At 35.5% G+C, this 13075-nt stretch overlaps 1 protein-coding gene across 1 annotated transcript; it reads left to right on the top strand.

Annotated features, from left to right (window-relative positions):
- The first annotated feature begins 9631 nt into the window (after positions 1-9631).
- On the top strand, positions 9632-10177 carry LOC108347874 (uncharacterized). Its single transcript, XM_017587328.1, has one exon. The coding sequence runs from the start codon at positions 9632-9634 to the stop codon at positions 10175-10177; it is 546 nt and encodes a 181-aa protein (XP_017442817.1).
- The last annotated feature ends 2898 nt before the right edge of the window (positions 10178-13075 follow it).

Below are 13075 nucleotides of genomic sequence, written 5' to 3'. Positions count from 1 at the left end.
TCACGTGTGCTGCTGAGGCATGTTTGGAGCTGAAGCAAATTGGCGCCTTTTTCATTTGCATTTGGATTGAATTTCATTTCAGATTTGAAGCTCTTATTTTCCTATAAATAGGAGACCTCTTCCTTTTGTAGTTACTTTAGAGCTATGCCCAAATGCTGAGAAATATATTCCAGTCTTGCATTCTGCTCTTGAGTCAAAATTGCTTGCAATTTCTTCATTTTCTCTCAAGCTTCCTTCCATTATATGAAGGCTTTCTGAGCTGAGAGGCTTCACTCATTCTACCTTGCTTCATTCAAACACCTCCATCAACATTTACTCCATCAAGTCCGCTGCACACCAACACACTTACCACACCTCTGATCTGGGAGCTTCAGGCCACTGGATTCCTCTGGAATTTGGCTCCATCAAGTGGTATCCAGAGCTTAGGTTCTCCACGCACCAAGAGAGCCTAAGATTGATCTTCCTTCCTTCCATGGAAAAGATGATGTAGAAGAATACCTAGAGTGGGAAATGAAAGTTGAGCAATTGTTTGAGTGCCACCAAATAGATGATGAAAGGAGAGTCACCATGGCTTCTCTAAGCTTTCAAGGTTATGCCTTAATTTGGTGGACAGCCTTAGTCAAGGACCATAGGCTAAGACACTTACCTCCCATTAGGTATTGGAATGAAATGAGAGCTGCCTTGAGGAGGAGGCATGTACCAGCCTATTATGATAGGGAGATAATGGATAAACTCCATAAACTCCAACAAAGGAACATGAGTGTTGAGGAATATAGACAAAAAATGGAGTTACTCATGTTGAGAGCTGGGATAAGAGAAGAACCTAGGATAACAATAGCTAGGTTTCAAAGTGGACTTAACTATGACATAAGAGATAGGGTTGAACTTATACCCTACAATGATCTCAATGAGTTAGTCCAACTTTGTGTGAGGGTAGAGCAACAACTAAAGAGGAAAAGCTCCACCAAGAAAGATTACCCTCATAGTTCTCACCATAAGAAAGAGTATAAGAGGGAGGGTAGTCAAACCAAGCCAAGATATGAAGAAAGAGAGAGAGAGAGAGGAAAAGAAAAAGTCAAAGAACCTTCAAGAGATCATAAGAGTAAGGAGACTAAGTGCTTTAGATGTGGGGAAAAAGGGCACTATGCATCTGAGTGCCGCAATAGAAGGTCAACTTACATCCTTGAGCATGAGAGTGAAAGTGAGGGTTCTTCATATAGTGAGTCTGAGACATCCACTTCTGAAGAAGAAGAAGCTTTACCTTGTGATGGTGACTTACTTATGGTAAGGAGACTCCTGGAAAGTAAACATGTAGAATTAGAACAGTCACAAAGAGAGAACCTATTCCACACAAGATGCAAAGTTTTAGAAAAGATATGTTCAATGATAGTGGATAGTGGCTCTTGTTGCAACTGTTGTTGTTCTAGAATGGTAGAGAAGCTTGGCTTAACCACTACTCCTCATCCTAAACCTTACAAACTTCAATGGATCAAAGAGGATGATGGAATAGTAGTTAAAGAACAAGTAAGTGTACCTATTTCCATTGGCAAATATGAAGATCAAATTGTTTGTGATATAGTACCAATGGAAGCAGGGCACATATTACTTGGAAGACCTTGGCAATATGATAAACAAGCTTTACATGATGGAGTCACCAACAAAATCACCATTCAACACAAGGGAAAGAAAATTATTTTGTGTCCTTTTACACCTTCACAAGTAAGAGAGGACCAAATAATTCTTAAGAAGAAGTTGGATGGAGAAAAGAAAAAAAGAAAATAGGAAAGAAAGAAAGAATTTGGTAACCCATGCCTCAGCCCATGAAGTTGTCCAACCTCAAACCTTGAATATTTCCAAAAATCTTTTTCTTGGACAACCTCATTTCCTTCTTTATTGCAAAGAGGCATTTGTTTCAATCACTCATGAACTTGGTTCTCTACCAAAGGGGTTGCAAAAACTTTTAAAGGAATTTGATGATATATTTCCCAAAGAGGTACCAAGTGGATTACCACCTTTGAGGGGAATAGAACATCAAATAGATTTGGTGCCTGGGGCAAGCCTACCTAATAGGCCAGCCTATAGAACCAACCCTATGGAAACAAAAGAAATTGAGAAACAAGTTAATGACTTGTTGAACAAAGGGTGGATCCAAAAGAGTTTAAGTCCCTGTGCTGTGCCTGTGTTGTTGGTCCCTAAAAAGGATGGGTCTTGGAGAATGTGTACAGATTGTAGGGCCATCAACAACATAACTGTCAAGTATAGGCATCCCATTCCTAGGTTAGATGACATGTTGGATGAATTACATGGAGCAAATCTCTTCACCAAAATTGATCTTAAAAGTGGATACCATCAAATAAGAATTCATGAAGGAGATGAATGGAAAACTGCTTTCAAAACCAAGTTTGGTTTGTATGAATGGTTAGTCATGCCCTTTGGCTTGACCAATGCTCCAAGTACATTCATGAGATTAATGAATCATGTGCTTAGGGAATGCATAGGCAGATTTGTAGTGGTCTACTTTGATGATATCTTAATCTATAGTCAAGGCCTTCAAGAACATCTTAACCATGTCAGAAAAGTCTTGCTTCTTCTTAGAGAACATCATCTCTTTGCCAACTTTGACAAATGTACTTTTTGTCAAGAAAGTGTGATTTTCCTTGGATTCAAAGTGGGAAAAGAAGGTGTACATGTTGATCCAGAGAAGATCAAGGCTATACAAGAATGGCCAACCCCTAAAAATGTAGGAGAGGTGAGAAGTTTTCATGGGTTAGCAAGTTTTTATAGAAGATTTGTGAAAGACTTCTCCACCATAGCTGCTCCTTTAAATGAGCTAGTCAAGAAAGATATGCCTTTTATTTGGGGTGATAAGCAAGAGTTGTCTTTTGAGACTTTGAAACACAAGTTAACACATGCACCTATTCTAGTTTTGCCTGATTTTTCCAAAGCCTTTGAACTAGAATGTGATGCATCTGGGGTAGGAATAGGAGCTGTTTTAATACAAGGAGGACATCCCGTAGCTTACTTTAGTGAAAAACTTAGGGGGCCTACCTTAAACTATCCTACCTATGACAAAGAGTTGTATGCCCTCATTAGAGCTTTGAAAACTTGGGAGCATTACTTGGTAACTAGAGAATTCATCATACACACTGACCATGAATCTCTCAAGTACATTAAAGGGCAAGCAAAGCTAAACAAAAGACATGCAAAGTGGGTGGAATATCTTGAGCAATTTCCCTATGTCATCAAACACAAAAAGGGGAGTACTAATGTTGTTGCGGATGCTTTATCTAGAAGACATGCATTATTAGTAACCCTAGGATCTCAAATATTAGGATTTGATGACATAAAAGAGTTATATGAAAATGATGAAACATTTGCATCCACTTATTCATCATGTCTTAAGAAGCCTTTTGATGGATTCTATCTTTCTGAGGGGTATCTTTTTAATAAAGGAAAACTTTGTATACCCCAAGGATCCATTAGAAAACTTCTTATCAAAGAGAGTCATGGCGGAGGACTCATGGGCCATCATGGAGTTGATAAAACTCTAAACATTTTGAAAAGTAAATTTTATTGGCCACACATGAGAATAGATGTTCAAAGGCATTGTTCTAAATGTATAGCTTGTTTACAAGCCAAGTCCAAAATTATGCCTCATGGACTCTATACACCTCTTCCTATAGCTAATACCCCTTGGGAGGACATAAGCATGGACTTTGTTTTAGGATTGCCAAGAACTCAAAGGGGGTATGATTCTATATTTGTGGTAGTAGATCGTTTTAGTAAAATGGCTCATTTTATACCCTGCCACAAAGTAGATGATGCTAGCTATATCTCTAGACTCTTCTTTAAGGAAATAGTGAGATTGCATGGCTTACCCAAAACTATAGTGTCTGATAGAGATGTGAAGTTTCTAAGCCATTTTTGGAAAAATTTATGGGAAAAGCTTGGAACTAAACTTCTATTCTCTACTACATGTCACCCACAAACTGATGGGCAAACTGAAGTAGTAAATAGATCTTTATCTACACTATTAAGGGTAATATTAAGGGGTAATAACAAATCTTGGGATGAACATCTACCTCTCATTGAATTTGCTTATAATAGAGTAGTCCACAAGACTACTAATCTTTCTCCTTTTGAGGTTGTTTATGGTTTTAACCCTATCACACCTCTTGATTTACTACCTCTTCCAGAATCATCTTCTCTTCTTCATAAAGAAGGTGCTTCTAAAGCGGAGTTTATCAAGAGGTTACATGAGAAAGTCAAAATCCAAATTGAAAAACAAACTCAAAAATATGCAGAATACAACAACAAAGGGAGAAAGAAAATAGTTTTTGAAAAAGGAGACCTAGTTTGGCTTCATTTGAGAAAGGAAAGATTTCCCTCTCAAAGGAAATCCAAACTTAGTCCAAGAGGAGATGGTCCATTCAAAGTGGTCAAAAGGATAAATGATAATGCATACATATTAGACCTTCCTGAAAGTTATGGTGTCAGTCCTACTTTTAACATCTGCGATTTAATTCCTTTCACAGGAGATGATCAACAGGATGAAGCAGATCTGAGGACAGATCTTTTTCAAGAGGGAGGGTCTGATGGAAGACCATCTAAGACGCACATTGGACCTCTTACTAGAGCCATGGCAAAGAGGATTCAAGAGGAAGAAGGACCATATACTATTTTGCTTCTATGGAAGGTAATTTACATTAATCCTTCTTCCCATAATTAAAAGCACATTTTTTCTTTGTTTTGTAGGATTAATAAAATTGGAGGAAGCAGCTGCCAGCATAGCATTTGAGCACATGAAAAGGGAGACTTGGAGGGAGAAGCTTGCTGCCAAAGCTATCAAAAAAACTCAGCTAGGCCAGCTTTCACGTGTACTGCTGAGTTGGAAAAAAAATTCAGAATTGGTGCTGTTCACGTGTGCTGCTGAGGCATGTTTGGAGCTGAAGCAAATTGGCGCCTTTTTCATTTGCATTTGGATTGAATTTCATTTCAGATTTGAAGCTTTTATTTTCCTATAAATAGGAGACCTCTTCCTTTTGTAGTTACTTTAGAGCTATGCCCAAATGCTGAGAAATATATTCCAGTCTTGCATTCTGCTCTTGAGTCAAAATTGCTTGCAATTTCTTCATTTTCTCTCAAGCTTCCTTCCATTATATGAAGGCTTTCTGAGCTGAGAGGCTTCACTCATTCTACCTTGCTTCATTCAAACACCTCCATCAACATTTACTCCATCAAGTCCGCTGCACACCAACACACTTACCACACCTCTGATCTGGGAGCTTCAGGCCACTGGATTCCTCTGGAATTTGGCTCCATCATGAGTAGTATGACAAAATTTTAAAACATAATAATACTCAATTCAAAGGTGAATTTGTATAGGGAAGACATTTATAAGATTAGGTAACCCTAAAGGTGTCTTCAAATTGTAAAAGCAAAACCTTAATACTCTAACTTGGAGACCAAGGTAAAATCCTCTCCATTAGGAGGATAACACATGGTCCCTACTAAGGAGAAATCTTTGTCATAGCGGTGCAACAGAATGGTTAACGCATTCAACAAACCAAGAGGGGGTGAATTGGTTTCTTATCGCAAATCGTTCTTTTAATAATTTTCTCGTAAATATTAAAATTCCTTAAAATAATTTAAACAAATTTAAAGAGTAAGGAAGAGAGAAAATTGCACAGCTAATTTTTATACTGGTTCGGATCACACAGATCCTACATCCAGTTGTTAATCTCAACCGAGAATTAATGCTTCACTAGCACAAACCAACAAAATGTTACAATCACAAAGAAAATAAAAAAGTTGAAGGTTAGAACACCTTTCTTGTTACCACAAGAGATGAAACTCACTTCCCTTGAAACCCACAAGGGATTAACACCTCCTCTTAATGCTTCACGAAGGATGGGCCACCTCCTTTGAATCTTCACAAAGGATGATAGGCATTCAACAACAATACTCAATCACACTCCCAGTGAAAGTTTGTGCTCTATGCCAGCATGCCAAGTTCTCAAAGCCACAACACAAGGGTTACACAAACCCTAGAACACGTATCACCGCACATTGCAGATAAGAATTTATGAAATACACCCGTATGTTGTATTTCTAAATGAGAGTCTCAATCTAATTTATAGAGATCTCATTCAAGGATACCTGTAAAAATCCGTTGTCAACTACCTAACCTGTGATAATCAATTATCCAATTATGGTAATTGATTATGCATTTAATGAATGCACAACGGTAAAAAACTTAGCTTAAAATTTCTCATAATTTCTTATGATAATCAATTATGACAAGTCATAATTGATTACTGATAATCGATTATTATAATTTGATAATCGATTATCTTGAGTATAAAATGAGGTTTTCTTATTCAAAACGAATTTTAACGAACCTAAGGCAAATACTACACAGAATCAAAGATAAACCACATCCTATACATAAATCTATTAATTTACAAAAGCTTTAACACAAGACAAGTCTTCATGAAGATCTTCTTGCAACAAGAACACTTGAGACTTGACTTTGAGACATCATCAAGAAATTTTCTCTTCAGCTTTATGCTAACAATCTCCCCATTTTTGATGATGATCAAAACTCCTTTGGTTTAAAGCCTTTTGTAACCTGTATTAATCTGTAACTCATACATAACTGAGTGAAGAAAGATTAGTGGACAAGAGATAAATATAATTAAGTCTTTAAACATATTTCTCCCCTGATTTGATCATTATTAAAAAGAGCTATGTATGATTAAATAATTTCTCCCCCTTAATATAAAACTCCGACTTAATATAAGCCATAAAAAATAAGGCAAAATAAATAAATAATAGTTATCATAATTTTTATTAAAGGGAAACAAAAGACATATTTCAAAACATAGGAAATACAATAAATTTAGAAATCATAACAAATAAATAAAAACAATATAAAGAAGTACTTTTTCTTATTGAGTAACTTAAACAAAATTAAACTGCTCCTAAATTTGACACCTTATAGAGAAAGAGAAGTAGTAAAAAAATATTATCAAATTTTTCTTTTCATTTTAAAAACTCCTCCTTAATTTGACAAATCATACTTTACCAACTTTTGGTTCACACCCAAAAATTCTTCCTCAATTTTGAAATAACCTGCAAAATAGAAAAATAATATTTTGGTATCCAAAAATACTAATTTTGGGTCCTTTAAAGTTAGAAACAAATTATTTTATAATAGGAATTCATGCATATATTCCCTTTTGAACACCATAATGTTTTATTCTACATTTATTTTATGTATGACCATTTTTCATGCAATAAAAATATGTAGCAACTTTTAATTTGTTATATTTAGTTCCTTGCTCTACCCAAATTTTACGGGTTCTTTTACTTTTATTTTTATTTTTATTTTTATAGTTATAATCATAATAATAATTTTGATTATAATTAGGAACATACCCGATTTTATTTTTATAATTATAATCATGATAATTATAATTATATTTAGAAACATTTTTAATTTTATTACAATAATTATAATCATAGTAATTATAATTATTTTTAGGAACATGTTTAACAACCTTTTTTATTTTTAAATTATTACTACTTTCAGCGTTGGTCGTTTTATCAAGATAATTCTTTTTATTTAAACATAAAATACATTCTTCACTTTTACTATATTTACCTTTCTCATAATATAAAATTTTATTTTTCAAATCTTTATTTTCTTCAAGAATATTTTTGTAAATTGATTTTAATTCTTTAAATTCCTTTGTTAATTTTTTTGATAGGGGGCTATGTAGAGTTGAACACAGATCTCACATGTGTTTTTGGTGATGACAAAAAAAATGTTTTATAGTATCTTGCACAACAAGATGACAAAACAATTGCTTGATTATATCTGTGATTGTGCTTGAACTATTTATTATATGCATTCATTGTTTAAAAATAAATATATAGTTGAAACACTTTGCACATTGGATATCTGCATGAAATAATCAATTACATTGTGTCTCGGTAGATATTTTTGGGACCGAGAGACTAACCTGCTGACGCGTCTGGGCCGCTCGCTCGCTTCCAAACTCCTACTGTTGGCCGATCGGTGTTGGCGCAAGGCGATCGGTCTCCTTCTTGACGAGGGTGGATGTACGTGCAAAAGATACTCCGACGCTCAAGTTAGGCGTATGATTTGAAGAGCCTCGGCTCTTGGTTGAATATTTAGTGAATGATTATCACTATTGAGTATTTGAGAGTAGCCTAGAGTGAATAATGCGTAAGTGGAACGTACCTGGCTTTCGGCCCTGGCTTTGTATTTATAATTTACCTCATGGATCCTAAGCTGATATAAGCCCAATAAAATATAAACAGAATAAGATATAAACAGATTACCTGAATATCCGGTTGGTTGTTTGTAACCACTCGGTTAATATTTTATACTCTGCACATTGTATGCCTAATCTGTTAAATTTCATCAAATACCAGTGTATGCTTATCAAAGGCAAAACAACAAAGTTTAAACCGATTAAATTATGTGTATAATGGATTAAAAGTCGTTGGTATGCCAGTACATGTTTACTGAGTGCATTAAAGTGTTCTGAATGGAAAAAGTTTTCAAAATTGCTGAAGTATGGAACTTAACCGATTATGTTATTTTCCTAATCGGTTGAAATGTGTTTTATATGCAAATCTATTTCTTGAAAAGCCATAACTATCAATAACGGTCATATTTTGAATGTTGTGGGTTGTATGATATGTTTAATCGATTGCATGCACTTTTAATCTGATAAATCCTGTGCAAATGTAAAACGGTTAAAGCTGAAAGAAAAGCTTAACCGATTACATTAATTTCTTAATCGATTAAAATACGTCAGAGTTGAAAAATCTATAAATAAACGCATTTCTCTCTGTATTTCAACAATTTTATGATTTATATCTGTCATGACTAACTTTATTGTTGAGTTTTAATTACAGGAGCCTCCTGATATCTTGAAGAATAAAAGATTGGTACTTTGAAAAGAAATCCATAAAGATTCTTGCAAGAACATTGTGTTTTCACCTTGTTGATCAAATATGCACTCTAGGTGTACTCTACTGTGATCAATATTAATCTACAATCAAGGTTGATTGTGTCCCTATTGTTGCGGCCAGGAAGAAGACTTTGTGAATTTCTATTACTTACAGTTGGGATTACTTTAAGGGTGACAGAAAATGGGTGATCTTTCTTAGTTTGTACTATAGTTGATATTGAGTTAGAAAGGAGAGTACATTTGAGAAGATTGTTTTATGTATGTTTTGCTTGTAAGAACTCTATCAATATAGTGGATCCCTTCATCTAAGGTTTATTGAAGGAAGACTGAACGAAGGCAATGGGCCGAACCAGTGTAAACAATTGTGTAAATCTCTTTATCCCTTCTCTTTACATTGTTTTTATTCTTGTTTGATTGAATTCCCAGAAAACTTCAAAGATTTTAAAAAGCTTTTTAAAGAACAATTTTTTAAAGGGAAAACCAATTCAGCCCCACCACTCTTGGTTGAGAGTATTGGCCTAAGTTTTTCTACAATTGGCACCAGAGTTGGGAATTCGAACTTTACTCGAATCTTAATCGGTTAGGTTTTAAGTATAATCGATTAAATTTTCTTGATGGCCAACATGTGTGTGATCATGAACAAGAGTAAAATTGATGATGATTTCTTAAATGCAATAGGAAAAGAAATTGACTTAATGGGAGAAAGGTTCTTGAAATTTTTGACGAGTAAAAGGAAGTCTGACAAGAACCCTGCAGAAGATCAAAAGAGATCTAAATATCAAGATGCACAGCAAAATAAAGGCAACGAAGTTGACTGCAAGCACTCAGAACAACAAATTGATTTAAGTATGATGGCTAAATCTGAAATAGCTGAAACTAGTGAGGAAAAGAGTGAAAAAGAAGCCATGTGGTATATGGACAGTGGATGTTCCAGACATATGACTAGAGATCCAACAAGATTCATTAGCCTATCCTATAAGACAAGCTGTTGTGTTACATATGGGGACAACAATAAGGATAAAGTTGTTGGTATTGGTAAAATACAAACACTTTCCTCATACATTATTGAAAATGTTCTGCTTGTTGATGGGTTGAAACATAATTTGCTGAGTATTAACCAACTGTGTGATAAAGGATTAAAGTCACTTTTGAGCCTTATTATTGTTTGATCTGTCATGCATCTTCTAATGAGCTTGTGTTGATTGGCAAAAGATTTAACAACATCTATATGGTTGATTTTAGAAAAACTTATTTTAAATCCGTAATTTGCTTACTATCTATAGAGGATGATCTATGGTTATGGCATAAAAGACTTGCTCATATTCATAGGCCTCATTTAAACAAACTTGCATATAGAAATCTTGTGGTTTGTCTGCCAAACATAAAGTATGATTCTGATAGACTTTGTGATGCTTGCGAAAAGGGAAAGCAAACCAGATAATCTTTCAAGCCCAAGAGAGTGATGTCTACTACTAGACCTCTTGAATCATTACACATGGATTTGTTTGGCCCCTCAAGAATCAAAAGTTTGGGTGGAAACCTTTATGGTCTGGTAATTGTTGATGATTATTCTAGATATACTTGGACTTTCTTTCTTGCTTCCAAGAGTGAGAGCCTTTAAAAAGTTCGCTTTTGTCATCAAAATGAAAAAGATATTAAGATAAAATATATTAGAAGTGATCATGGGAGAGAGTTTCAAAATGAGAACTTTGAGAAGTATTGTGAAGAACAAGGCATCTCACATAAATTCTATGCCCCTAGAACACCTCAGCAGAATGGTGTTGTTGAGAGAAAGAATATGCCTTTAGAAGAGCTTGTTAGGACCATGATGAATGATAGGTCCCTGCCTAAACATTTTTGGGCTGATGTTGTTAGCATAACTTGCTATGTGCTAAATAGGACCACTATTAGACCTATGCTTAAGCTCACCCCCTATGAATTGTTCAAAGGTAGAAAGCCCAATATTACTCATCTTAGAGTCTTTGGTTGTAAGTGTTTTGTTTTAAATAACGGTAAAAACAATCTTGGCAAATTTGATTTGAAAGCCGATGAGGCAATTTTCATTGGATACTGCTTGACTAGCAAAGCATATAAGGTGAACAATAAAAGAACCTTGTCTGTTGAAGAATCAATACATGTTTGATAACTCTCCAATTTTGCATATTTTTCTGTGTTTAGGAGTCTTTCTTAGTTTCTTTTAGTTTCTAATTATTTAGAGTTAGGCTAGTTTTATGATTTTCTCTTAATTCTATAGTTTTAAAGAATTTTAGTTAAAAATAGGTTTTTAGATGTAATTTTTAGTCTTTGTTAATAATTAGGAAATTATTATTTTTCTGAAATTCTTTCAGTAAAAATGTTTTGTTTTAATTACGTTTTAATCTCATAATTTTTCTTCTTGTTTGCATTTAACCCTTTAATTCATTTTTTTAGATTAGATTTGATTTGGGCTTGAACAGTCAGCAGAAATGCTGGGCCCTTATCCCTCTTTGGGCTACTTAGTGGTTGAATCTATAGGACAACAGGGAGCAACAATTGAGCCGCTGATGATGTTGGATTGATAATGAAATGTGCTGACCTGCTATACTGGTGCTGCAGCTAATGCTGAAGTTGGTCTACTACATTGAAAATGGGTCGTGCAAGGCTATTACTTTTTGGACTGCACATGATTATTGAGCAAAGGGTGTTGCTCCCTCCACCACCACACCTTTCTCCCTCCACCTCCCCTTTACTATTTTGCCCCTCAGTAAAATTTTATTTTTAGGGTTATTATTTTTTAATTTTACCCATTCACAACCTATTTCACTAATAAACTATTCTAGTCTCGTACATGAGTGAAATCTTTTCTTTCATTTAAACATTATACTTCTTCCTCTCTTCCTTTCGTCGTTGTGAGATACTACAAGTTGCAAAGGTTGGTGGTGGTGGAAAGAATTATCAAGCAGTCTCCCTCTCATGGTGCAGTGTCGCTCTCGTGGTGCAGTGCGTGGAGTGGTGTAGTGCGTGTCGTGCTTCCTCCAGGTGCGTATTCGAATAAACCTTGAAATAAAACCCTAAAATAAAAAACGTAACCTTTAAACGGAGGTGACATCCTTCAACGGATGTCAACATCCGTTGAAGGATGTCACCTCCATTTAAAGGTTACGTTTTTTATTTTAGGGTTTGTTTTATTAGGGGACATCCGTTGAAGGATGTCACCTCCGATGAAGGATGTCACCTCCGTTGATGTATACTTCCTCATGCTGGTTGACGCTCTAGACGCTCCTCGATGTTCCTCCACACCACGGCGGTGACGTTCCTTCACACCACGGCGGCAATGGAAGCTTTCAAACCAAAAAAAAAAACTAGGAAGAAAAAGGTATGGAAGTGGGGGAGGTGGGGAGGTGAAACGGAAATGGGGAAAGGGGAAGAGAGTTCTGTCAGAGCGGCTGCAGCGGAATGGTTAGCGTGGAATAACAAACCAAGAGGGGGGGTGAATTGGTTCTTACTAAAAACGTGTGCCTTAAAAATTTCTACTCAATTAAACTTACTTAGCAGATAATAAAGACAATAAAATAGAGTAAGGTTGAGAGAAATTTGCACAGATGATTTTATCCTGGTTCGGATCTTACCAATCCTACGTCCAGTCGCTTATCTCAAAACAAGATAAACACTTCACTAATCACAAAACTATTACAAACTACAATCACACAGATACAATTTGTAAGAGTTTAGAAAACACCTCTCTTGATGCCACAAGAGATGAAACAACACCTCCTTTGAGTCTTCACAAAGGATGAAACACTTCCTCCGAATACTTCACGAAGGATGAATTCCTCTTCCAAACACTTCCTTAGATGCACCAAGGATGAACCAACTATTCCTCTATCACCGTAGCAGTATTTCACCAACTCTACAGACAGAGTTTCCTTAGCTGAGCAAGAGCACACACTTCTCAAGAGTTTCTGAGTATATGAGCACAAGGGAAGAGTAGTAGGTCACACCTTTGAGAGAAAATGAGAGTCTATTTATAGACTCATCCAAAGGCTCCTCCATTTTTCGTTTTCAACTTTTCTAACAGTGTTAATCGA

Source organism: Vigna angularis, chromosome 1 (genome assembly GCF_016808095.1).
Source record: "Vigna angularis cultivar LongXiaoDou No.4 chromosome 1, ASM1680809v1, whole genome shotgun sequence".
In the NCBI taxonomy this organism is placed as follows: domain Eukaryota; kingdom Viridiplantae; phylum Streptophyta; class Magnoliopsida; order Fabales; family Fabaceae; genus Vigna; species Vigna angularis.
Note: the sequence above shows the minus strand (reverse complement) of the source record. Positions and strands in the feature narration are given on the sequence as shown.

Bases quoted from the DNA above. Each gene is read 5' to 3' on its own strand.
- LOC108347874 (XM_017587328.1), top strand. From the start codon at position 9,632: ATGTGTGTGATCATGAACAAGAGTAAAATTGATGATGATTTCTTAAAT.